General features: G+C 45.7%; 1 protein-coding gene across 2 annotated transcripts; it reads left to right on the forward strand.

Annotated features, from left to right (window-relative positions):
• The first annotated feature begins 5,149 nt into the window (after positions 1-5,149).
• On the forward strand, positions 5,150-27,261 carry LOC133353888 (glucagon-like peptide 1 receptor). 2 transcript variants are annotated; one of them, XM_061570379.1, is made up of 14 exons: positions 5,150-5,191; positions 7,310-7,373; positions 9,124-9,217; positions 9,880-9,987; positions 11,232-11,356; positions 11,471-11,577; positions 12,066-12,222; positions 12,676-12,835; positions 13,249-13,309; positions 16,694-16,763; positions 17,535-17,623; positions 19,030-19,168; positions 19,921-19,962; positions 24,011-27,261. In XM_061570379.1, the coding sequence occupies exons 2-14, from the start codon at positions 7,317-7,319 to the stop codon at positions 24,290-24,292; spliced, it is 1,491 nt and encodes a 496-aa protein (XP_061426363.1). In that variant the 5' UTR covers positions 5,150-5,191; positions 7,310-7,316; the 3' UTR covers positions 24,293-27,261. The 2 variants fall into 2 exon arrangements, with proteins under 2 accessions (XP_061426363.1, XP_061426364.1); XM_061570380.1 differs by lacking the exon at positions 5,150-5,191 and adding an exon at positions 5,822-6,094.
• The last annotated feature ends 146 nt before the right edge of the window (positions 27,262-27,407 follow it).

The raw sequence follows: 27,407 nt of genomic DNA on the forward strand, positions 1-27,407 counted from the left end.
CGGACCAAGGTCGAATTTTTTCTTAAAAATTGTTGCAAGAGGTGTGTGATTTGTTGGGTACAAAGAAAATTCGAACTTCACCCTACCATCCCCACTGATGGAATGGTAGAACATTTACACAGAACTCTTACGTCCTTGTTGTGCCAACAAGTCAATGAGGCACAGTCCAACTGAGACCTACACGTTCCGGGGGTTCTTGCAGCCTATAGAATGGCCCCTCATGCCTCTACCGGGTTCTCCCCGTTTTTTAATGTACAGGTGAGAATGTGACCCCCCCCCCCCCCCCCATGGAAGCCCAGTTAAATATTGAGCCGAGCAAGAAGAGAGCCACTGTGCCAGGACATATGAGCCTCACCCTTAAGCGGTTAACGGAAGCTTGGGTGGCATCCTGTGGCAATTCGGCCAAGCGGCAGGCTGCAAATTAAAAACTTGCTGGGCTTAAGGAGTCCGGAAACCCTTGGAAGCCTGGAGAGAGGGCATGGCTGCATTGCCCTCAGGTGCCTCTAGGCACGTCTCCTAAATTACATAGGCCATGGCAGGGCCCTGTGGAGGTAACTGAGGTGAGGAAGCCGCAATGTGTGCGCATTCAGGTTGGTCGCAGGCGTTGGTATGTGCACCCGTCACGACTGAAGCCCTATTTTCCACCTTATGAGGGCTTGTCATCTCCACCATCTGATGGCCGGGTGTTTGATGTGTCCGATGGAGCCGGACATACGGTTACGGATGATGTGCCTCATCGAGGCTCTGTTCCTCCATCTGCAGGATCCCAGGGCCTAACGCTCATGGAACCACCGGTGTTGCCACCCGCTGGCGGATCAGGGTGGACGGGACGACCGCCACCCGCTTCTTCTCTTCATCCATTTTCGTCCCAGGAGGGACTGCACCCATTGGGCCATCATCTCCCGCGATCCAGTGACGAACTGCCTCACACTGGCACACAAGCTGCATTCTTCAACTCCATCTCCCTCTGTGAGGACCCTCTCAGAGGCGTTCCATCCCCTTGGCTGCCACTCCGTTGTTAGTCTTTGATTATCAGCCACCTGCCCTCATAGCCACGTGTCCTGCCCGAGTCCACTTAGGTTTCATAACAGTTTGAGTGATGATAATTGGTTCTTTACCCTTCTATCTGGCAACAAAACTGACACCTTTTTACAAGGAGTCATGTTTGCATAGACCGCAATACCTGCAGTCATAATACAAACAAAAGAGTTATGTTTTTTTGTTTGTATTATGACTGCAGGTATTGCGGTCTATGCAAACATGACTCCTTGTAAAAAGGTGTCAGTTTTGTTGCCAGATAGAAGGGTAAAGAACCAATTATCATATTTTTACTGGCAAATGAGGTTCCCATAGAGTTTGAGTGATGTCTTTAACCCGATTATGTTTTCTAATTTCATGCGCTATTCCAAGCGTGCATCTCTCTATGCTTCTTTGCGCACTTTTTTTTTGTTAAAGGATGTGTTTCTGAACCGATATGTCGGAGCTGGTAGTAGGCACTGAATACATCTTCGTTTTTCAGGCATACTGGCATGCCATAGCGGAGATTTTGTTTGGAGTTACGCAACAGGGAAATTGTATAATATATGTACCTGCGACAACTGTTAAAGGTGGACTGGAATATAAATTATAAAGTAGAGGCAGATTCGAGATTGGAGAGCTTTTGAAAAACTAAATTTGATCATGAAAAGCAACGTACTACATTTGGTATATAAACATGTCAACTCTTATCTCTTACAACTTTGACAGTGCTGTTTGCTACTAACCGCTTTGCATTTTGGGCCTTTGGGCCTGTGTCCAATAGCTGTGTAAAATAAAATAATAAATATATGTATATGAGAGACACGTGTTAGCTTCAGTATGTTTCTCGGTTGTCCCAGCAGCTGTCTGTAGGCTTCTTTATTTAACGTCGTCGTTCCCACGCATTCTGTTTACAATGCCACTAACCACGTACACGAGGGAGCGCCGTGCTTTGCAATTATCGGAACGTGGCATGTTCAATTACCACAATTGAAAACAATTACGTTCAATATCGTTATCGCTCGGAGAACATTGCGGCCACGTTGGTGGGGGGGGGAGCGTGGAAAGGAGCATTGTGGAATGTGCAACCCCCTGTGTTTTGATGCCATATTCCGAGAGTTACGTACAATTTTCCAATGTTATTACTCCCAGACCTATTCCGTGCGCATCCAAGTCTCCTTCAATGCTAGCAGATTACGATTTCCTCTATTTAATCCAGGTTAATGTTTAGCCCCAGGATAATTCCGTACGACCGCTTTAAAAAAATCCCTTTGTCCCTTGGTACCCACACCCCACTCCGCCGCCGACTGGCTCAGCACCACAACCACCACCACCACCACCACCACCACCCCACCACACCACCACCACCACCACCCCCACCACCACCATCCACCACCCACCACCCACCACCACCACCACCCCAACCACCCACCACCACCACCACCCACCACCACCCACAACCACCCACCACCACCATCCACCACCCACCCCCCCCCCACCACCATCCCCACCCACCACCCACCACCACACCACCCACCACCCACCACCACCCCAACCACCACCAACCACCCCCACCCCCCACCACCACCAACCACCACCCCCCCCACCACCACCCACCCACCACAACACCCCCACCACCACCCACACCACCCCCACCCACCCACCCACCACCACCACCACCACCCACAACCACCACACCACCCACCACCACCACCCACCCCCCCCACCACCACCACCACACCACCACCACCACCCCAACCACCCACCACACCACCCCCCACCACCACCACCACAACCACCCACCACCACCCCACCACCACCCCCACCCCACCCACAACCACCCACCACCACCCACCACCACCACCACCACCCACAACCACCCACCACCACCCCCCCACCACCACCACCACCCACCCACAACCACCCCCACCACCCACCACCACCACCCAACCACCCACCACCACCCACCACCACCACACCACACCACCACCACAACCACCCCCCACCACCACCACCAACACCACCACCACCCACCACACACCCCACCACCACCACCCACCCACCCACCAACCACCACCACCCCCACCACCACCCACCACCACCACCCCCACCCCACCACCAACGACCACCACCAACCAAGTAGCGTGATCAACTCGCGCCCGCGAACCTGGCCGTGCGTCACTGGATCCCAGGCAAAACTAAAATGTTCTTGCATATTTTCCTAACACGCACCCTTTTAATTAGATTCTCGCCGCCGTTCGAAAGCCCGTCTTCATTCGTCTGCGACCCGACAAGCTTCGGTGCCAGAGTTTCCACTGCTGCTGCTGTTTTGTTGTTGTCCTCTATCCCGTGTCATTCTCACAATGGAAGGTTGATTTTGATCCTTGTTCAATGAGTGGCGATGCGTTCAGCGGCGAAATGCAATTGTTGAGGTGTGCTAGCCGAGAGAGGGCTTGAGAAGAGAGAGAGAGAGTTCTTGTAGCTTTGCTATTCCACCTCTGTTATATATATGGTCAATGTCCATGACATGTGTTTTTTAATCTTTCACTATCTCACCGTCTCTCGTGGAGTGTCCCATACAGCTGCTCACAAACTGTCGCACCGAACTGCTTCCGTTTATTTTGTTTTCCCATTCCATTTTCCCTTGCGGAAGCGCCTTCGTCACATCTCACTGTGACCCCCACCCCGCCCCGCGCCCCCTTCGGATATGATCCATTATCCCACGCACGCCACCCTCTTCTCATCAGGCCATTGCCCTGATCGGGGGTCGCATTTGGTAGAGACGCACGGAGCGGTGGTGAACCGGCAAGGTGTCACGTGGCCACCGCTGGAGCCAATTCGCCGTGCGTGTCCCACGGAGGGGCGCTGCTATGCGGAGTCCTCAATCTCGTCCATCGGTAGATCAGTTCGTGGATTTGTCTTAATTTATTAGGTTTTTTTTTACGGTTACTGTTTTACGACGCGATTTTTTTATCTAGATGCGGATTGCTCCACCGCGTGCGTAAATGCATGCCCCTGCACGCCGCTGTGTGGGTGGGTGGGATGGGTGAGTGAGGTCGTGTGTGTTGTGTGTGTTGGGATGGGTGGTTGGGTGGTGATGGTGGCTGGTGAATTGAAACGCTGGGTACCCTTATAGCCGTATCACGACCCAGCCAGCACTTTACACGAGGAGTCGAGAGGAGTGAACAAACATTCCATCCTTCCAACCACCATCATCACCACCACCATCATCGTCGCCGGCTGCTGCGCTCGTGCTGATAAGTACCTCCGATTATAATTTGAGCAAAGGCACCGCAGGAAGAGGGCGATTTGAGAGTGCAGAGTGGTGCAGAGTTGAGAGTGCAGAGTGGTGCAGAGTTGAGAGTCTAGAGTGGTGCAGAGTGGTGCAGAGTTGAGAGTGCAGAGTGGTGCAGAGTTGAGAGTGCAGAGTGGTGCAGAGTTGAGAGTGCAGAGTGGTGCAGAGTTGAGAGTGCAGAGTGGTGCAGAGTTGAGAGTGCAGAGTGGTGCAAGAGTTGCGAGTGCAGAGTGTTCATAGTTGAAGTGCGATGGTGCAGAGTTTTAGAGTGCAGTTGCAGAGTGAGTGCAGAAGTGGTGCAGAGTTGAGAGTGAAGAGTGGTGCAGAGTTGAGAGTGCAGAGTGGGGGGTGGTGCGAGTTGAGAGTGCAGATGGTGCAGAGTGAGAGTGCAGAGTGGTAGCAAGAGTTGAGAGTGCAGAGTGGTGCAGAGTTTGAGAGTGCAGAGTGGGCAGAGTATGAAAGTGCAGAGTGGTGCAGCAGTTGAGAGTGCATAGTGGTGCAGCGTTGCAGAGTTGCGAGTGGTTGCCGAGTGAGAGTGCAGAGTGGTGCAGATTTGAGAGTGCAGAGTGGTGCAGAGTTGAGAGTGCAGAGTGGTGCAGAGGTTTGAGAGTGCATAGTGGCTGCACAGAGTTGAGAGTGCAAGAGTGGGTTGCAGAGGTTGAGAGTGCAGGTGGTGAGAGTGACGAGTGCAGCGTGGGTGCAGTGCAGGAAGCTGCTGCTGCCACAACGACGCGCACAAGAGCGGAGAATGTCACGAGGGAGTGAGGAGCTGGGGAGCAGTTAAGTCGTGCAATTTGTATTATTTGAAGACGTCAAAGTTTCAACGTTGTCTAACGAGTTTCGGACGCTGTTTATTTCGTCTACATCGCAAGACACCGGGTAAGGACATTTGTAACTCCACGCTGTCACCACTTGGGGATTTTTTGTTGTCGCTGCTGCTGCTTCGTTCGCCGGTCGTGCGAGGGGCGTTGGGTGTCCAGGAGCTACCGCAGTGAACCACCACCACCCCCCCACAACCACCACCACCCACCCACTACCACCACCCCCCACCACCACCACCACCCACCCACCCGGTCACGGCTCACATCAGTGGTGAGTGATATCCCGAGCTCGTTCTTCCTTACCCCCCCCCCACTCACCTAGCCCCCCATCTCACCCCCTTGCCACTTCACCAGCCCGCGCTAACCGGCGTGGTGAAGTATGGTCGAGCAACCCATCGATCGATAAGGGGTGGGCCTTCGTCCAGCAGTGGACTGACACAAAAGGTTCTAAATTGCGATTCAGTTACGTCAAGTGACGTCCAATTATTTACGCTAAGCATTGTATGTATTTCGAACTTATTTCGCATCGTACGTAGCCAACCGTGCTAATTCATATTGAGTATGAAGATGCCTCCATCGGGGTGAAGGTTACCAAAAGGGTGCCCGTAATCCGGTTCGCAAGCCTCCACGTGTCGGTCGGGTGGGTACCGTTTGAGTTGAAGACGCGCGGTGTCGCAATAGCGGTGACATTGCAATAGGGGAACCCGTCACCGAAGCGAATTCACATTCACATTGTCCCCGCGAATCACCTGTCTCTCCCATCTGTCCACTCGCATCCGTCCGGTCGTAAACCTTCCACACGAACCCCTCTCTCTGCCGCAAGTCTCCACCAGCCCCTCTCGCCCCCCTCGTGCACTTCTCGTCTCCTCCAAACAAACAAACAAAAACCCGCGGTCACCTTCGCTCGCAGGCGCTCAGTCGGTCGTCAAGCTCCTCGCGAGAGGAGCTGCTGCTGCTGCTGGTAAACGGAGCGGCGACACCTGGCGTCTGCCTCCCTGTCCGTCTGCCTCCCTGTCCGTCTGTCTCCCTGCCCGTCTGTCTCTCTGTCCGTCTGTCTCTCTGTCCGTCTGCCTCTCTGTCCGTCTGCCTCTCTGTCCGTCTGCCTCTCTGTCCGTCTGTCTCTCTGTCCGTCTGTCTCTCTGTCCGTCTGTCTCCCCTGTCCATCTGTCTCTCTGTCCGTCTGCCTCTCTGTCCGTCTGCCTCTCTGTCCGTCTGTCTCTCTGTCCGTCTGTCTCCCTGTCCATCTGTCTCTCTGTCCGTCTGTCTCTCTGTCCGTCTGTCTCCCTGTCCATCTGTCTCTCTGTCCATCTGTCTCTCTGTCCATCTGTCTCTCTCTCCGTCTGTCTCTCTGTCCGTCTGTCTCCCTGTCCATCTGTCTCCCTGTCCATCTGTCTCTCTCTCCGTCTGTCTCTCTGTCCGTCTGTCTCCCTGTCCATCTGTCTCCCTGTCCATCTGTCTCTCTCTCCGTCTGTCTCTCTGTCCATCTGTCTCTCTCGGTGTGTGTCCGAGTCGTCGCGCTTTCAGGCGGCGCCCCGAACGCGGCAGCCGTCTGGAACGCTCTTCCTTCTGATATTATGTGAACCGCTGGGAGCTATGGACTTTTAAATCTCGACTGAAAACTCGTTTCTTTAGAACTGTTTTTTTTTGTTATAATTCCCCCCGCACCTCCGATTTAGCACTGTTGGCTACATACGGTGCGAAAGAAGTTCAACATACATCCAACATGCATACATTGTCGCTGTATTATCAGGCAGAGATAGAGAGGGAACGTCAATAGCTGGTGAACTACTGTAGAGCGATCACACTTTCTGTTTGGACTTCCCAGTTCACCCACTCGACTTGTCCCAACGTGACATACTCCAGATTGTGTTGACACATTCCTCAATAACATTGCCCTAGGAGGAGGGAATATCCAATATGCAACGTTTCTTTACAATAAAGGTGTAATTGCTCAATACGTCACTTATGTTTGTATTGCTTACATGTTATTAATATAACATATATTACTAGTTTGTATTGCTCTGCTAGGGATTGTTCATCGATTGAGTCTGTTATTTGTGCACCACTACACGAATACGTTTTCCCGCACCTTTCTTTGTGCTTTGGTTCAACAAACTGCTGCTTCTTTACTTGCCCATTGAGAAAATACATTCACGTTTGCGATTCGTGTTCACAGGAAGATAATGGTCGTGGCCGCGTTGGTGACCGTCGCTTGCGTGATTTGCTGCTATTCCTTGAAGGTGAGAGGCTGTGCTTCCGTCACGGCGATGGTGGTGGGTGGCGGTAGCGATGGGTCCAGGAGCTCAATGGAAATGCCGAGGTCTGCTAGCCACGACGATTGGACTTCATGAGAGCGAGAATAAATGAGATCGAAAGACGGAGGGGTACTCCACAACCCTGGCTGTCGCATGATGTGGCTAGTTGCAATTGCCCGTGAAACGGGTTTACTCTCCAACACATCGGTGTGCTGTACTTGTAGCGAATTGTCACGTTTTGTTTACGTGACAAACCTTACTGATTTGGCTGTGGTCGGGTGGTGGCGGGTTTAACGACACATTTATATATTTATACGCGATCTAACCCAAAAAAAACTCCATTATGTAGAGTTCGTGCAGTGTTTGCTATTCCTCTTCTGTTGACGGAGCCCAGACCGCAGTTGTACACCACGTGGAATCCTGTACTTTTTTCATTTTAATTGCAAATAACATCTGATAGGGATGTAATGGAGAAAAATGACCATTATTACGGCGGCGTGGATGCTCGCACATTTTTGCGAGGACACGTTTTATTTAACCTGCGTTCCGTGCCAATTTTCTTGAAGCAGAACACACGCTGGTATTTGGAGAAATAACATCGGGGCTGTTTAACCCGGGTGTTGTTTTCACTGATGCTGTGTTGTACGGCTGCCCAAAGCGCCAATGGGCGAAGACTTTTTCTTCGTCCTCTTTGTACGCCCCAAAGTGTAAGTCCTCCGCTTGTTGCTTGTTGCGGAGGTGCGCGGCTCAAGGCTGGTGGCCGCTCCGGTTTAATACTGCGAGCGTATTGAACAACAGAGTCGTGGTGAACCCTCCAATCCCGTGGCATTAATCGAAAGCGCGAAGGCCGTGTGTTCCAGCACCACCGTCCAAATGTGCCTCTCGTATTACCTAATTGGATCCAAGTCATTGTGGCAACGCAGCCCTCCTACCACGACACTCTGCACACTATAAACGCCTTTCAGCACGTGAAGGGTGCAAATACCAAATATGCCAATGGTGTGATTTGACGAAAGAACGGGATGTGTAGATGAATCCATCAAAGTTCGGCATTAGTCACGCACACTCCATCCTAACTGGAAACACATTGATTTTCAACACTCTACTTTATTCCAAAATACAAGTGCAATGCATCTTTAAGTTGAATGTATCTACTGTGTAAAATGTATTCATATACCCTCTACTAAAACAAAAAATGTACATCATTCCTACTGAACAAATATGCAAACAATGAACATATACAATGGTTGCAAAGAGTTGATTTAAGCTTTTCCAAAAGGAGACATTAAATAAACCTATTGGCTCATACCTCTGTGGTGTTCTTCCTAGACAGCCCATAACATTTGGTGCAGATGTTGCATAGCAAGGAGATTCAATCTTTGGATTCTCGATAATAATCATAGAGTATCAGGTGTTGGAAAACGCGCTCTCATTTTACAGGATGTGTTAATCCACCAGTGGCGACACCACTGTGCAGGTTTTCGTGGCTGTGATCAGTGCGTTTGCCCGGCACGCTGTCCAATGAATGAATCTGTTCTTCAGCGGATGACTTCACTAAATTCTTAATTTGCTGAACAAAGGTCCCAGCACGTGGAGCGAAACATCGTACATCGTGCCTAACAGCAACGGCAAACAACAACACGCGGCACACGCCGAAATCGCATCATCGGGGAGCTCAATCGGCGGTGGGTTTATGGCAAGAGTTGAAATAACTCCGAGTGTTTCCTATTGGCAGGCGTCTGCCTCTCTGCTGCAAGACACCTTGCAAAGATGGTCAAGCTATGCCAAGGAATGTCAGCAGTCACATGACAGCGAACCGTTACTCTCAGGTGAGTGAGTAAACGACATCGACATGCAACGATCCCTCAAGAGTAATAAGACGTTGGCTGTACTATGCGTGACATTAGCACGGTTGGTTACGTACGGTGCGAAAGAAATTCAATATATATACAAAACATGTGTGGCGTTGCAATTATAAATATATAATAGGCAACGTTTCGGGCAAACTTTTGTCCATTCCCAGAAAACTTGGCTGTTTGCGTATTTTTCCTATTTATAGGCCACAGTGCTTTTGACAAATGTGTTGAGTTGTTGTTGCTATTTGTGCACCATTGCCAACAAAGCAGCAGCAGCAGCACTGCCAAATTATTTGTTAAAGCCAGACACAGATGCTTGGCGCCATTGCACCAACTGCCACAGCAGTGATGTGGAAGTTGAAGAGAGATAAAAACTCATCAAATCTTCATATAGCTGAGTGTGTGTTTGCGTAGTTTTATCTACCAAGCTCAAAGTGCTGTTTCGTTCGAAATTATTGAACAAGACGATACCTTCACGGGAAACTTCTCGGTTGAGGATTTAAAGAGGATCGGGAGAAACCTAATGACGAACACAACCACTGCATACGCATCGATGTCTGTTAATGAATAATTTGAAATTCAATGATTATTGCTTGAGCACGTTTCTTACGATAACTGTGATTCATATTTTCCAGGCGTTTATTGCAACAGGACATTTGACCATTATGCTTGCTGGCCAGACAGCTTGCCAGATACAAAAGTGGCGATACCGTGCCCATCCTACCTGCCTTGGATAGACAAAGGTGAACGCATGGCGCCGTGTGGGTGTTCGCGGCCGCGCAGTGTAGCTCTCCGCTGTGTTGTCGGCTTGTACCACGTGTTGTTCGGCTTGGTGTCCGACGTTTCGCTCCGTGTGCCGGGTTCCTGAAGAATTGTCCAGCACTTGTAGCAAAACGTCACGCATCCTGCCGAACAACGCACGCGGTGCAACCAAAAATTGGCATCGGAGGGCTGCAGAGATAAATGCCCTTAATCTTAAAAATAGAAATGTCCTTGAGCTACAGTGCGTGTTTTTAATTTGTTTGTATGGTTTTAAAATAAATATAACATAGGTTTCGCATTCACCAAAAAACACATGTCTCACCCAAAACGAAGTTTGATAATTGCCAACGTAATTGGGAAATAGGCTGCATAATGTTCACTCGTAAAGCATTAGATGTCTGTGCTTTTTCATTAATGAAATAGAGAAAAGTTCTCGTCTGTACATAATAATGCAATGTTTTTGTTTGTCCCATTGGGCTACAAACTTTCCAAACAAATTTTATCGCGCAAAATATGTTTCACAACAATGCATACCATACGAGTAATGCATCATTATTGCTTTTGTTCGTTGAGTCGGTCCCGTCTCGTGAACAGTGCTCTTGCAAGTAGCATCTAGCAGCTCAGCAGAATGTGTCCTAAGAAGCCCGAATGCTGAAGAGACCCCACTGAAGGTCAAAACTGATCCACAGTTTAGTTTGCGTGTTTAAAAAAAATGCCGCAAATAAGATTGTTCTAGAAAGCCAATAAGCCTATGAACATTAATACATATTTCATTTTTGTGTGGAGAGGCGAAATACGGTCTATTTGACGAAAAACATAGGTTTTTGCAGCCATTATTGTGATTCATAATAAATATTTGGGTTATGCCACGTAACTATTTGCCTGTACAAACAAAAGTGTAGGTTGGGTGGTGGAGGGTCTCAGGACAGAAATTTGGCCAGATCATTACATGGCCTAACTGACAATCAATCATTAAGCCAGGTATATTTAATGAATACATAACCCATAATTCCCCATCAAAACAAATAATTAGTTTGTTTTGTGAAATGCTACTGTTAGTTTTGTCTGTATGTCCCCCCTCTGTTCTAACGTGGGTTTCCTCCGGATTCTCTGGAGTCCTGCCAAAAAAAACTTGGCAGGCCCTTCTGTAACAAATTCTTTAAGACTCAATGAGAACGTACTAATCGTATTAAAAAAAAATTATTGTAATTGTGTTCTGTTTTAGTGGAAGGAGGATACGTTTACAGATATTGCACTCGTGATGGCACCTGGTTAACTCAAGACAACGTGACCGCGGCATGGAGAGACCACAGCGAATGTTTGGATGATGAGAACAATATCTCCACTGAGGTCATGCATACATACATGTACAGAATTGCATTTCCTTCACAATACCCTCCGTTTTGTCTCAAAGGCATTGCCTATTTTAAATGTCAATGATTCACGTCTGCTGTTTCCTTCTAGGGAAAAGAGACGTATCTTCTTCATACCTTACGTCTGGTTTATACCACCGGATACTCGGTCTCCCTCGCCTCCCTCGTGGTGGCTATGGGAATTTTGATCATGTTCAGGTAATAATAATAACAACATATATGTGTACGTATGAATGTGCGTGCCCTGCTATGACGCTACATACCCCGTGTTGAATAACCTGCAGCTCTGACCCGTTAAATGACCGTGTTATGTCAAGTAAATAAGTAAGTAAAGTTACACACATGCATTCAGTTGTAATGCCAACGCGGTACTGAGGTACTGAGTATCGGGATGCTGCCGTCTTACAGTGCACCACAGCTGCAATCTGGATGTCGCCAGGCTCAATTCCATCTACGTACGGTGCGAAAGAAGTTCAACATACATACGTACACGTTGATACTCTGCAGCAAGAGTCTTAACCCCCCTCCCCGCCTCTGTCCACCCAGCAATTTCCCATTGGCTTATTGGACGTATACGGTAATCAACAATGTTCAGGATTAAACACGCAATTGTGCATTCACGCTCGTGGCAAGTGCAATAATAGTTGTCCCAGATGATTCACCTGTTTTCAAACGCTGTTTTCCAGGCGGCTACACTGCACAAGAAACTACATCCACATGAACTTGTTCGCTTCATTCATCCTCAGAGCCATTTCCGTTCTGCTCAAGGACGCTGCTCTCACACACAATTACACAAAACGACCCCAGAACGCCTCCGATTGGCTGGGCTATTTTGGATACGAAGTGAGTGGTGCCGGACACAAAGTAGATACACGTGTTCATGACGTACACGATAAGGCTTTCTTTTTGTGTGTGTGTGTGGAGGGGCACATTTATCGTGTGGGGTGTTTGTGTCTCGCGTGACATTTGCACAGCTGGTAAAAAAAAAACATTAAAGTAGGGGTAAATGTCAACAAATGCTGATGTTAATTCATAGCTAAATGGGGAGTATGAATTCTGGATTTGATCCACAAATACCACTTATATTTCGACACACAATCATTGGTGGATTACTAACAAAGAATTGCTATGCCTTTTGAGAAGAAACCCATGAATGTGGAGCACATGTCCATAACTAGTGAGCCGTGCCTTCTTTTTCACTTGTAACTTTTCACTGGCAATTGATAGCATGCGTGTGAGCAAAGTCTTCTGTCGCCAATAGTTTGTTGCATGTTTGATGGGTTTTTTTTGCCACAGGGGTACACAGGATGCAGAGCTACTCACGTTTTCATGCAATATTGCATTGGCGCCAACTACTTTTGGCTTTTGGTTGAAGGCAGCTACTTACACACCCTGCTGACCATGTGTGTGTTCACCGAAAAGAAACTGATTGCATTTTACGTTCTGCTGGGATGGGGTGAGTGAATGCCTATAACAGAGGTAAACAATAATCGCACTGGTGCCAAGCGGACTTCGACGGTTTTAAAATGCGTCCGCACACACACATCTGTCCATTTTTAAATTCCACGAGCTGGATCAGGGCCTCCCCGCGCGAAGGGCTCACGGGGGAAGTTATCTGACAACACCGCAGGTTTGATGAAGTTGGGGAACACAGACATGGTAGCTTGATGCTGGCCCACCACGTGACCCACCAGCCTGAGCCAAGGTGGTTGCTCTTTCAAGTTCTATTCAGGCTCGTTCCTGTTCAGCTGTTTTTAAAATCTGGCACTTGCTGTAGGAATTACATCTGAGACTAGTTCACGTTACACTGCACTTTTTTGTATACATGCACTGATCTACGGTTGGACGTTGTTTTATTTTCATTTTCAGGTACACCGATTATGTTCATCATACCTTGGATGGTTTCAAAATTGATTTATGAAAACCAAGGGTAAGCTTTGTGCATGTTGTCTTTTTATACACGAACACAACATTTTCAAACGTCTGTCGGTGCGAGCATGCACATAACTACAGGAGGTACGATTCAGCATTGATGTAAGTGGCAGAATGTTGAAAAGCAAACAAGAGAATACATTATCTGAAACTACAAAAGGGCATTTTGAGGTAGTGGAGAGTATAGAGGAGACCGAGATGATGAACATAATTTTGCATATATGGATCTCTGTAAAACGATTAGAGCGAAAAATGGTAAGCGAATAATACAAAGATGTTTCAAGATGACAGAGAGCAATAAAAGCTGTAAAACTAATGTTGATGATTGGCCATTCACAAATGGTCGCCCTTAGGGAGAATGAATGCACCGTCACACATTATAGAGAGGGAGAATATTAAAATTAGTGGAAGAATGTTATGCAGATCTCTGTGGATGAATATTAAAACATTCATCGCAGTGATACGTCCACTCCTCAGATGAAGTGGAAGCTCCAACTGTCACACGTGAAACAAGGGAAAACTCCTGAACCAGATGGTGGAGGCATCACCATCATCACCATCAAAGAACCAGTTGTTGGAACCAATTAGGTGAACCATTTACTACATACTTATGCATAAATGAAAGACATCATTGAATAAAGCCTCAATAATTTTTCTACTTAAAAAAGGATGATACAAATTGACTTGAAGAGCTCCTAAATATAGATGAGGAAAAAATGTTAACCTCAGATTTAGTGATGACAATCATTGTACATTTCAATAGAAGGGGGGGGGGGAGAGGGGATGAACCACAACAGACTCGAGAAGAACTTTACAAAGAAGGCTGCAGAGTGCCGCTCACGATACACGTGTGTAGCAAGTCACGGCAAATTTCCGAAACGTTTGTTGGTGGGACACGGACCGGGATAATTCGAATGAATTGACAAGGCGGACGAGTGAACTTAATAATGAAAGGCGACGCAGCAACGATGCCTGAATTCGAACAGTTTCGTTTCCTCTCCAAAAGTATTTTAATATGAACGAAACGATATCAGGTACACAACACAGAGGATATGAAAAGGTGTTGACACCAGCACAAACACATTACGGATTTACAGTGCAGTGGAAACCTGTCTTAAACCGCACGTTTCAATAAACTGGTTCAATAATATTCTTAGGTTTTTTTCGGTAAAGTCACGTAGATAAAAAAATTTAATTAATAAAAGTTAAATGAAAATAAAATAAAAATCACGACGTTTCGGAGGCAACACAAGCTTCCGTCTTCAGGTGGAACCGTCACAGCACGATAGCTGTACTTGATAGCTGTACTTGATACAGCAGTCGTGCTGTGACGGTTCCACCTAAAGACGGAAGCTTGTGTTGCCTCCGAAACGTCGTGATTTTAATTAAATTTTATTTTATTTAACTTTTATTAATTTTTATTTTATTTTTTTTATCTACGTGACTTTACCGAAAAAACCTAAGAATACGAATCCTTGCAGTCACGAAAGCTTCAAATCTGTTTCAATAATCTCTACAAACCCCTGGTGTCTGCCTAAGCTCTGATAGTCCTGTAGGAGAAAGGAAAATAAACCCGTAAAACAAAGTTTTTCACTCTAAATCCTTTATATGCGTGGCGGCTAGAGTCCTCTCGTCCTCTGGCTTGAGATGGCTGCCACCTATGGGTCAGATGATTGTCTGCCAGTATTAAGCAATTGGTAATTAAATATTTATTTATTTTTCCCTAAACAGTGTAACATTTTGGAAAAAAAATTTCACGAAAATTAATTGTCGCGCACAACGAGTCTGTGTGGAAAATGTCAGCTCGATTGGATCACGGGAAGTGTGTTAAAAAACGACCGAAAGATTTGCACGGTCGTAAGCAAGCAAGCAAGCAAGCACGCAAGCACGCAAGCAAGCAAGCGAACTTAATATAAAGGATAAAAAAAGGGAAGTGAAAATGCCAAAATGCCCTCGTGAATGCTCTTAAGAATCAATGCCCGCTGGAGTAGAGGGAGTGAAGGGGTTCCGTGTTAGTGGTAAGCTTCCTTCCTGCTCCTTAGTTTGGCACTTAGATGCTCCAGAGGGGCAATTTTTGACAATTTATTGGCCCATTCCTCGAGTATTTGCGGGGGAGCATGGCTCTTTCCAGTTGGCTATAATGGTTGTGTTTTGCCATAATAGTGAAAATTTGTAATAATGGTGTGTTGGCCTCCCTGGAAAGGCCTTGATGTTTCAACCCCAGTAAATGTTTAACTGGTGCATAGTACCTGTTGTGACGCATGGATCCAACACTTGCACACGGACAAAGAAAATGGAACAAATGCAGACAAGTGTGCGAATAAGCGTGGAGAGATATGTGCTTGGAATTATATTGAGAGACAGAAAAAAATAATACGTGGATTAAACGGCATATGCAAGCGACACACATATCCTCCTCCTCCTTCCACGCGCTTGTCGCGCTCACGTGGGGGTGTTCCCCTGTCCTTGCCAAACTTCTCCACGCTGCCCTGTCCTGTGCCATCTCTCTCTCTGCTCCTCGGGCCACCGCGGGCCGATCGCACCGCATCGCCCCCCCACCTCCTCTTCTGTCTTCCTCTGCATCTCTTTCCTTCCACTTGCATCACTCGCCACCTTCTGACGCACATAATTTGCCTGCTGTCTCTCCGCATGACCGAACCACATCCAGAGCCCTCTCTCTCTCTCACCTGCTCTGTGATTTCTACCACCGTTAGTCTTCCTCTCGCGTCTTCATTTCTCACGTTGTCCCCCCATACACACATCCCATTGACTGTAAACAAAACAAGGAAGTTGGATTGGGTAGGAGATTTGAATGGCTCGCGGTCGAGACTAAAAACGGAGTGGCGGCCAAAGGAGTGGATGTCCATCGGGATTAACACGGTTGGCCCACGTATGGTGTGAAAGAAGTTCAACATACGTACATACATACAAAGTCATCACCTTATATCCAGGATGAGAACTGCATTTTTACTTCAAGCAATTGTCATGTTATGGAAACACATATATGATGACTGAGTATGATTTAAGGTGATGACGGCGATGATTGACAGTGATGAATGTAAGCGTGGAGAGATATGTGCTTGGAATTATCAGTAGCTTTCTCTCTCTCACCTGAAGACGGTCGCTTGTGTTGCGATCGAAACGTCGTGATCTATTAAGTTTCTATCTACGTGACTTTACCGAAAGAACCAAAGAGAATGTAAATGATGTCTTGTTTTATTTGTGCCAATTAATATCCGTGAAATGAATAACGGTCATCATGCATCAGACATGCGGTGCATGGTAATTGTGTTTATACGGACAATTGCCGTATAAAAGGCTGGTTGTGGCTTTTGAATCGGCATTCGCACATTACAACGCTTTTCTCATTCTCATCTCAAAGGTGTTGGGGAATTAACACGTGGATGGGCATTTGGTGGATTATACGAGGACCGATCCTGTTCTCCATTGTGGTAACTACTACGTGTTGTTTGCATTCATTCACCAAATTATACAACGTGCACCATTGGAACCGCCTTTGCCAGTAGCAAAATATGATAATTGTTTTTTTACCCTTTCATCAACGTGCGTTCTACATCGAATTGTGACTAATTGGGAATGGGACGCAAGCGTAGGTTGATCACCCTGTCGCTGGCCGCCTTTGGGGAGGGTGTATAGTATGAAAGGCCGAAACACCCTAGGAACCAAAGGGTCACTACTGACGATGCGCTCCCCAAATTTCACCAGGCTCACTGTTCATGAACTCTTGGAAGTGCTTGCACAAAGGATAGTAACATCTCATCCTGTGTTCTTTGGAATCTAACGTGCGCAGTCGGTCGCATGTTCCCGACTGTCACATTCCCTCTCTCACCAACCACTGCCATTTTCTGGACACATTCACGGATCCGACTTTTTCATACTCAGTGATGTTCTCTTAATCTCGCGTGCATTCGCTCACTGCTAAAGTCCTCTCGAGCGAAGCATGTTCCCATTGTTCACGCAGTTTGCGCTTTATCTGTTGACACGTGTCAACGTTCACATACCCAACTATTTTCACATATCCGCCTGGACCTCAGTCCCCAGCGAGTCCGATATGCGACATTGGACCGCAGTTACTTTTGTTGTTGTTGTGGTAATATTTGAAATGGCAAACGTTTAAACGGGGGGTGGGGGGGGGAGAGATGTGCCACTGTGTATACAATTGTAACAAAAAAAACATCAAACATACATTAGTGTCTTTGCAGGTGAATTTTATCCTCTTTGTAAAGATCATCAAAATCTTACTCTCCAAGTTGAAGGCACAGCAGTCAAAGTTTTCAAATTACAAGAGCAGGTAAATGGTGCGACTGCTGTGTGTGTGGATATACTACTTCTGTAGATGTGTGAATCTACTTCTGTAGATATGTAAATAGTACACCTGCTGTAGATGTGTGAATCTACGACTGCTGTGGATGTACTACTTCTGTAGATGTGTGAATCTATTTCTGTAGATATATAAATGGTACACCTGCTGTAGATGTGTGAATCTACGACTGCTGTGTGTGTGTGGATGTACTACTTCTGTAAATGTGTGAATCTACTTCTGTAGATATGTAAATGGTACACCTGCTGTAGATGTGTGAATCTACGACTGCTGTGGATGTACTACTTCTGTAGATGTGTGAATCTATTTCTGTAGATATATAAATGGTACACCTGCTGTAGATGTGTGAATCTACGACTGCTGTGTGTGTGTGGATGTACTACTTCTGTAGATGTGTGAATCTACTTCTGTAGATATGTAAATGGTACACCTGCTGTAGATGTGTGAATCTACGACTGCTGTGTGTGTGTGGATGTACTACTTCTGTAGATGTGTGAATCTACTTCTGTAGATATGTAAATGGTACACCTGCTGTAGATGTGTGAATCTACGATTTCTGTGTATGTGTGAATATACGATGTGTGCTCTATAGCATAGCACAAATGTACACATTTTGTTTACCCAACTACTTGATATTAATTTCAATGTTATGATTAGCTAAATGTGTAATTGGAGCTTTTTTAAATGTTCTTTCTGCTCACGGTTTCACTTGATTACAATGCAGCATGGTGCCTCATTTCCAGGATTCATTACATCCACATAAAATAGTATTACTTTGTGCATTGACTGGGTGCCGTGGATAATGGCAATCGTGAATACGAGGAGTTTCACCCCGATTACAAGGCAGGCATCGTCGCGGCTTACAACATGTTAGGAGATGCCCGTCTAGGCTATCCAGCCTTCTTGTGGGGTCATGATCCAAAACAGACCCTCTCTGCCGGGAACAAATTGGGTTTGAAGAAGAACATGATGTCTTGCTGCAACCGTCGGCGCACTGGACTTGCGATCCAGGGGGGCCACGCCGGTTCAAGCTCCCGGCGTGGCAGCTGCTGAAATAATGTGGGGGGGAGGGCAAGTTTCTCAAATCCTCTGCTGCCCCCTCGCCCCCAACTTCTGTCCACCCAGGGGTATACAAGGGTTCACCGCAGCTCGTCGATAGTCAGGTCACGTACGGGGGGGGGGGGTCAAGTGTGAGCACTGCCACCTCTTCCAGGATGTCTCGGCAGCGTGGAAGAGTAGGCCAAAACACCCTCTAGTGGGGCGGTTTGGGGGGCTTTGTAGAGCTCCTTTTAGTGGAGACCCTTCCAGCAGCAGTGGCAGAGAGAAAGCAACTTCCAGTGCTGCGCCTTTATTTTTTAAACCGTCGCGTGTTGCAGACTTGCCCGGTCGACGCTCACCCTGATTCCGCTTCTGGGCATCCACGAGGTTGTGTTCATCTTCCTCGCGGATGAGCATGCCACGGGAAGAACGCGCTACGTCCGCCTGTTCATTCAGCTCTCCTTCAGCTCCATTCAGGTGGGTGTTGTCAAGGTGCTGACGCTGATCTAGACATAGACACCAATTTATTTCTGGAGAAAAAAAAAATTCGCGAAAAACCGCGCAAGCGTCATGTGCCTCTCAGGGTCGGAGTGGTGGCACAGCGGTGAGCGCGCTGCGCCATTCCACCCTCCCGATCACGGCTACCGTCAGTGGCCAGTGAAACCAGAATCGTTCTGCCCTTCCACTCGTCGTGACCTACCCGCGTTGACCAGCGCGGTGAAGTGCGCAACAACAAAAAACCGTGACGATGATGGCGTGCAAGAGGCCTTCATCCATTGGTGGATTTATAATGGCTGGAATGTATTTTATGTTATTTTGTAATCCTATCATCGGGTTATAATTTCACCCAAAACATTGATTTTGTTGTGCGGAAGTGGCTTGGCATGCTGGACCTGAAACTTCTCTGTTTAATTACAGGTGGGGCAGAAGATTATAGCTTGATGACGTGTACAAGACATATATTTAATAGATAGTAGTAAGAATAAATGTTAGAGTGTGTAATGTTTACTCTGCAAGGATACATGCGACTGACTTTCACCTTGGTGAAATACTCATTTCATGCTAAAATAAGGACACCTTTTGGGGACTGTGCCATTTCTATCCCTAAAATCAAATGCAGGAAAAATAAATTGTCTCCAACGTAAAAAGCTTGCCAACTACTTCACATTATGAGCAAGAGGTTAAAAAAACACAGTTAATAATATTGTGAACGTGTTTGTCTTTTTTAGGGCTTTTTTGTAGCGCTCCTGTATTGCTTCTCTAATGGTGAGGTAAGTGATAAAATACAGTGTTGTTAAATGTACAAAAAGCAATATAAAATACTTGCAATAGTCGAGAGTTCTGTGTACACCTATTTTTAAACAAACGAGGTTACAAAAGCCACTTGTGGTTCAGTGTTATATTGACTCACCAGCGGGAAGTACCCGGCGTTGCCCGGGTGAAAAAGATACACACACATCGACCCACACACACACACAAACACATCGACTTACACATTGCCTCATACAAAAAACCCAACACTCTAAAATACAGGGTTGTTAACTACCGACCTTGACAAGTCAAACATTATTTCCCAAAAACGTCGTTACACTAATTTACAAGTCATCAGCAGCAGCAGCACTCAGTGTTAATCCGCTGCTAGATGAAGGCTTTCCCAAGCCGCTACCGCCTCTCACGATCCTGGGATGTAATAATACACCCAACCCAGCGCCTACACTCGAGATGACTCCATTGCTTCGTATCCTCGGTAAACTCCCTCTTTAATGTTGACAATCGGCCATCATTCCATGAAGAGGCATATTTTTTTCCTGCCCAAGTGCTTTTCCCGAGTTTAAATGGTGTCATTACCATGTGTATGTTCTCCAACTTTAAAAAGTGATAGGAAACTAACGTAATATAATGCTTGCTCTCAGAGTAATGATGCCAGTTATTTACCCAAAGGGCTTGGTGTGCCTCGAGACCTTTTTCAGTGCGGTCCTCCAATTGGAATGGTTTGGCCAATTCCTTCAATGAGAGTTTGGCTTCATGTGATGGGGAAACTGGCAAACCCAGAGAAACATCCATCAAACATACAATCTGACCCAAGAAACCTCTATTATGGATGATATTGGTCGCGAAAGCCTCCTACGTGTTAGACTCGACAGGGGGGTGACACCATTGGCATCTCGTTTCCACCTCGTAGCCGATGCTTAACAACCAGGCCCGGATTAAGGTTTCTTGTAGGCCCAAGGCACTTGAGTTTCGTTGAGCCTTCAGCGATTACACTCGACAGTTGATACTGCTGCTGCCCCACGTCGCTACTGTAGTGACTGACTTGGAGACGTAACTTCTTGGAGGAAATTCTTCAATTAAACACCGAGCACACTGTTACACACTCTCTGCTGTTACACAACGCTCCGTCTCTCGCTTAAACGCAACTCTACACTTATTGCTAGCCGACAACACAACGCTAGCCGTCCGAAACTGACGGCGCTGAACTAAGACAGCCAACTACTGCTAGCAGCCCAATTATCCAGTGGACGATGACAGCGACGAAGGCGACAGCAGCAACGAGGGGATCCCACTCCAAACGACAGCCCCGATCCCCTGCTCGGAGTCCCCTTTTATCCTGTTAGCGTGGCCTCACTCCGGCTCGGCCACGCCCCCCTTCTGGAACCTACGAGCGGGATCTCGACTTGTCCCCTCCGTAACCTTTACCCTAGATCCCTCTCGGGTCTGTCACGTGGCCTGCTGTTAGTCAGGGCTGCTTCACTCTGCAGATCCCCTTCCCTGCCAGCAGCCAGCGCTATGCTACGTAGTGACCAATTCTATGTCACGTCACTACGACTACCACCACTGTCACTCGCTAAAGCTGATAACAAACACAAAACTGTCTACGATCAAACATCGGGCAACAACGCCCGTCTTGTCTTCCCTTGCACTGCTCTCTATTGAGAATAAAAGATGGTGCGAAAAAGACCATTTGAAGATATTCTTGCAAATTTTTGAATGAAAGAAAATCTGGAAAAGTTAATCTCCGGCGTGAATTTCTCTCATCTGATAAAAAAAAACGATTAACGTTGACATGACTCTTCGTATATACACTGCCGATCCTTGCTATATTAATACATTTATTCAAGAAGATATCTTGGTTAAATTTTTATCATACATACATGTGTAGTGACGCAGCTCGGAGGCAGTAATACTTGGAGGCACTGATTTTATTGAACAAGCACCATCTGGATAACACACACACCCTACGTGGGTGCACACTATTATTATTAAGACCGTCTACTGTGGGCGGCACTACTTAGAACAGTTGGTTGGCTGTCTGACTAGCAGCGCCCCGGGATGGTGAAGACGGAGACGGCGACGAGGAGATGGTGACGACGAGGACGAGAAGGTGACGACGACGATCTTGAGCAGCACGACAGCCCCGAGCTCCCACTCAGGGCCCCCTCTTACACTCCCGGCGTGGCCTCGCTCCACCCCGGCCACTGGAACCTGCTAGCGGGTTCCCAGGGCTTCGCGATGGGCCCCTTCTGTGACCTTTCCCCTAGAAGTCCCCATCTCGTGTCTGCTAACGCGAGTACTGCCGTACACCGCAGTTACCCTTTTCCGCCAGCAGTCAGCGCTTTACCACTACACATACATACATACGAGCAAAAACACGGGTCAATTTTTTTTCGGAAGTCCTTTAATTTTCGTAGGCGCTATGCACAGCGCCTCCTGTGCCTATTGGATAATACGGCCCTGCTTACAACACTGGTGAGTCTTGGTCATCTTCAGCCCAGGCTCTAAACCTGCTTACCTTTTGAGATATGATGAGATTGAGCACGTGTGGAGTAATTTGGTCTTCGGCACTTTGTCGTAATTATGTTTCCGTGAATGAACGTCAATAATTTTGTCGTAAAATTTCCCCAACAATATCCCGACTATGTTATCAGCATCATGTCAAGAGATGACGTATATATTTTATATTTGCTGCAGAGCAGTGAAAACTTTTGTATTACAGTGGCCCACAGAAGCAAATATCACAAAGCTACCTCTGAAATCCCTTCAAATGACTTCTGGTCCATACAACAGAGGGCAGCGCCTTCCCATTCACTCTGCCTGTGATCGGTTCATTACAAAGCAGTCGAACTGTTATTTTTATTGGCAGATCTGGAATTCAGCCAAATTAAGTGCAGAACCAAATTTGATTTGATAATTTTGAGTATTCCTTGTATGCAATTCGCATACAGATGTAACTTTTTTATATTTTAAATAACATCAAATTAATTTAATTTCTGCAATGTCATTCACCGTGATTATCACCTTCATTGTACAACAAATCTTTAATTCTGCATAATTTCAACACAGCACGCAACTGTAGGAGGCAGTGTGTGCAGAATCTTGGTCTTACTGCAAAGAGAATCACGAACGATCAGACAATGTCAATGCTTTATTGTACCGCACAGCCAAAGCACTTTGCCGTACGCTTACAATTGCACAAACATACTATTAAGTTAAAAAATAATATACTATTTCACAGCAATTACACTAGATAAAAGTTCTACAAATGCACAATGCCATTGTTTTTAGATATATCATAAAACTACACTTTTAACTGTAATAGAGACGGTATTTTGTTGTTGTTAAACATTTAAGTCTGTGTAGGCCGTAAATTAAGGGACAAACGTGAGTTTTATCAGCCTCAACCGTTGCTGTGATGTAACAAAATATTCTGCAGAAATTGGACTCTGCAGTTTTTCCACGGAAATGTCAGCGTCCCCCCCCCAACCACCTCTGTAATGTTTGCATTAACCTGAGGTGATTTTCTCCTTGAGATCAGATAATCTGATAAACATAGCCAAAAATACCAGCTTAATTGTGTTAACCTACATTTTAATTGTGTTAATGACAGCTTGATGTTGCCATGTATCAGTAATATTTCAAAATGTATGGATTGTAAGCACTTACACAATATGGATTATTTTTGCTGAGTATTCGATGCATTTGGTTTGCCCGTGGATGTGTTAATAATATGATTGACAAAATGATAAAGAGATTATGCAGATAGAGCCATCCAATTCAGGACTAATACATTCCCCGTGAGCTACTTATGGTATCTTTCGCTAAACTCGGATAAGTCGCCTCTCCTACTGATGCCTTAACTCACCGATATGATTAAATCCACATTTAGGCTTATCGCATTTGATGTCATGCGTATGTAGGCCATCACCATTTAGGTGACATCCAAATTAAGTGTGCTCTGGTGAAACACTAGGATCCATGGGGAATATATAAAAGCAAACAGTTAATGACACCCAAAAGCCAAAACAACCTCTATCTTGGCAGGTCCAAAGCGAGTTCAAGAAAAAGTTGCATCTCTGGCACGTGAAGTCAAGGAAGGTAAATGAGCTGAAGTGCTCCCAAAGTTCCTTCACCTCCATGAAGAACTTCTCAATGGAAGGTGGCCAATTGTTGTTTGATCGGAGTGGGCTGTACGTTGGTAAGAAGCGCCCGTCCAGGGCAGAGCTCTTGCACAGCAAGGAAGCAAAGCGTCGTGAAGGCATGGGCAGCACCACCACCAACAGTAACCTGAGTGACAGTCAAGCAGTCATCGAAGACACAGTGTGAGATGTAGATCATACCACTTCAGCCCATATGACAAGAGTTCCGTTAAGCTACATCGTGCTGTATGATATGGGGGGGGGGGGGTTCCAATTTGTTGGAATATACAAAAACATATCCCGGAAATGTGGAATTGGATGTTGAAGAGTGTGTCAATATTTATATGAAAATTTAAGGGTTTTTTTTTGTTTTGCTCAGATGACCAATTATAAAATTTCGTGTGATTTATTGCTTATTTAAAGTCTTAATTCTACCTTTGCACTTAAGCGTAAATGTTTGAATTCAAATGTAAATTGCTTTTAATTACTTAATCACATTAATGATGTTGTTCAATTACAGTTAAAACAAGCTGTGTGTATCTAAATACGTATGATCATCACACTCGCTACTGAGCTGGGTTTATTTGCATTGACGTTGGGTTCCCTGTCATCAAATACCAAAGTGTACCATTTACCATGAAATATAAGCGACAGTGCTCGCCGACGCGACTCATGATTGGGCCAATGGTGCGTCACCATCGGAGTCAAACCGCATGAGACAGACGTCCGAATTCCCATTGCGTCCGTTGCTCGTGTTCGTCGCGTCCGTGAGGTGTGTGGAGGTGAAACAAAGACCGTGGTAACGTTACCCTCCGCCTCGCCGCTCCTCCACCGCGAACTCTACTTGTGGCTGTGCAGCTTTTCATATTGGATGAGCCGCAGTATCTCGATGTTGTTTTTAACCCCTGCCACAAATTCTCCCTCGGTGATTTTATCTGCAAACGAGATTTGTGTGTGTGTGTGTGTAAAAGGCGTTTCGAGACGATCTCCTTGAGGAGCCCCCACCACCACGTGATGTTAACTGTGGTGCAGAGTCAACTCAGGACCAACACACACAACGCACTCCTGCTGAAATATGCACGAGCAGTAACAACAACCAGCGCCACTGCATTATTATTTTAAAGCTTTATTACAAGTTGAATTGCCAGGGTTGGGGATTTCACATTTTCTTTTTTGCGAGATTTGGCTTTTTTATGGCTCTGGTGGAAAAAAAAATGTTTTGCCATATGTTAGCCCTTAAGGGTTTTCTTGAAAATATGTGTGTGAAACCTTCTCTCAAACAGCCTGAGCATGGCAAGGATATTGGCATACTTTGCCTGACAGAATGACAACACATTTGTTCCACATATTCTGCACACAGCTTTGTGACAGCTCCTAGTCTCAAAAAGGTGTGAGATTGTGGTATCTGTGTTTTTTGTAGTTGTATTACATCGGCAGCAGAAATGACGAGGCAATTCGACACGGGTTTCATCCTTGTTTGAATTCACCAGTGCAGTACATCCACCATTATTTCATACTTCCACCATTTGTGCGTGGGGTACGTTTTATCCAAATCCTGCTTCCACACAGTGGGGACAAAACCTAGCACTGTTGAGTTGCCTTATGATTCTAAATATATATAAAATAATAATAATAGGCAAAGCTTCAGCCCTTTTGAGCTGGTGGCTATTTTAAGGCTGTGTGCAGATTGCATGCATGAATGGTCATGTCAACATCATAGCATGCAAAACGTGTGTGTGCCCTGTCTTGTTGTCTTGACACGCGTTTTGTGTTATAATGATTGTATCCGGTCTTCTCGTTCAATGCTTAGCCTCTCTGGCTGGCGAGCATACCTCAAAATGTATAGTTTCCATAAAAAAAACCATAATGCCACTTTACTTTTAAAAAATCTACTTTATGGATACATATTCTTAGGTTTTTTCGGTAAAGTCACTTAGGTAAAACATTAAAATTAATAAATTTTAAGAATATGAATCCTTGCAGTCACGAAAGCTTCAAATCTAGAATTTATGGATACAATTTCACGATGATCAGCCTCTTGATACTCACTTGCTGCTCATGACAATGCAGGGCCCAAAACGCCTGAAATGTGACTTGTTAGTAACTGGGAGCAGGCTTTGCACACTTTCTAGTACCTTTATTGTCACAGTCTTCCTACAGTTTCTGGAAATGAGAATGGCATTGGAAGAGCTGGTGTGCTTGCATTCACCCCAGAGTCTCAAAAACCAAATTGCAGGAATAAATCAAATACTGCCCTCCAAATTCGAGGGCCTCAATCTCAATTTTAGTTTGTAAAATCGAATACAATATTGTACTATTTAGATTCAGCCCAATTACAATCCCCAGCTACCAAACTTTTGTAGGTGTAGGTTTTAAGAGAAAAATCGAGATAAACCAAACTTATGTTCTCTAACAAACAAAATATTGGTTTTAACGATAAGCACAGATGTGACTATTTCGTCGAGTTTCAGCGTTCCATCCCTTCTAGAACACAATTTACATTCAGTCAGCACTCACTTATGTCCAGCTATATGTATTAAATGACAAGGTGTATGGATTTAGAAATATCAGAATCTACAGTGATGTTAATCTATAGAATCTACAGCGATGTGAATCTGATGTGCATATATAAAATGTATAGTAATGCGACTACGTAATCTAGAAAAGTGTGACTGTATAACATATATAGCGGTCATCTACGGCGGTGTGATTGTATGGAATCTAATTGGGGAAAAAATGTCCGTTACCCTGAAGTAATTTTCGGTGAAACATCACTCTTACGGGAATAGTAATGGCGATTTAAAGAACATTTAATATTTTAGTTGAGCGCTGAGCATCGTTAAGTGTTGCTCACCGTTTTCCTTTTTGCCAAAAAACTTCCACAGCTTCTCTGTTCGTTTTTCAGGAGAGTTTTCGTCTTCCGGCAAGGTCTTTTGCTCTTGCAGTGGAATCATCTTAAATATCGCCTGAAAACACACACACACACATTTTAAAGTAGAAATACTTTACTCTACCACAGTAGGTGGCTGGACCAAAGCAGCCACAGTAAGATTGATGAAAAATATGTGCGAATTTTGGTGCACATTGTATCATTGTGTATTTTAGTATTCATGTATGTTGAACTGCTTCTTGGTTCTTTCGGTAAAGTCACGTAGAAGGGAAATAATAAAATAATAAAACATTCTAAAATAAAATAATAAAATAAATTTCTTCTTATTTTATTACTTCCCTTCTCCGTGACTTTACCGAAAGAACCAAGAAGATGATTCCCTGCAGTCACGAAAGCTTTAAATCGAAAAATA

Source organism: Lethenteron reissneri, chromosome 45 (assembly GCF_015708825.2).
Source record: "Lethenteron reissneri isolate LAM-NWPU_2019-01 chromosome 45, ASM1570882v1, whole genome shotgun sequence".
Lineage (NCBI taxonomy): Eukaryota > Metazoa > Chordata > Hyperoartia > Petromyzontiformes > Petromyzontidae > Lethenteron > Lethenteron reissneri.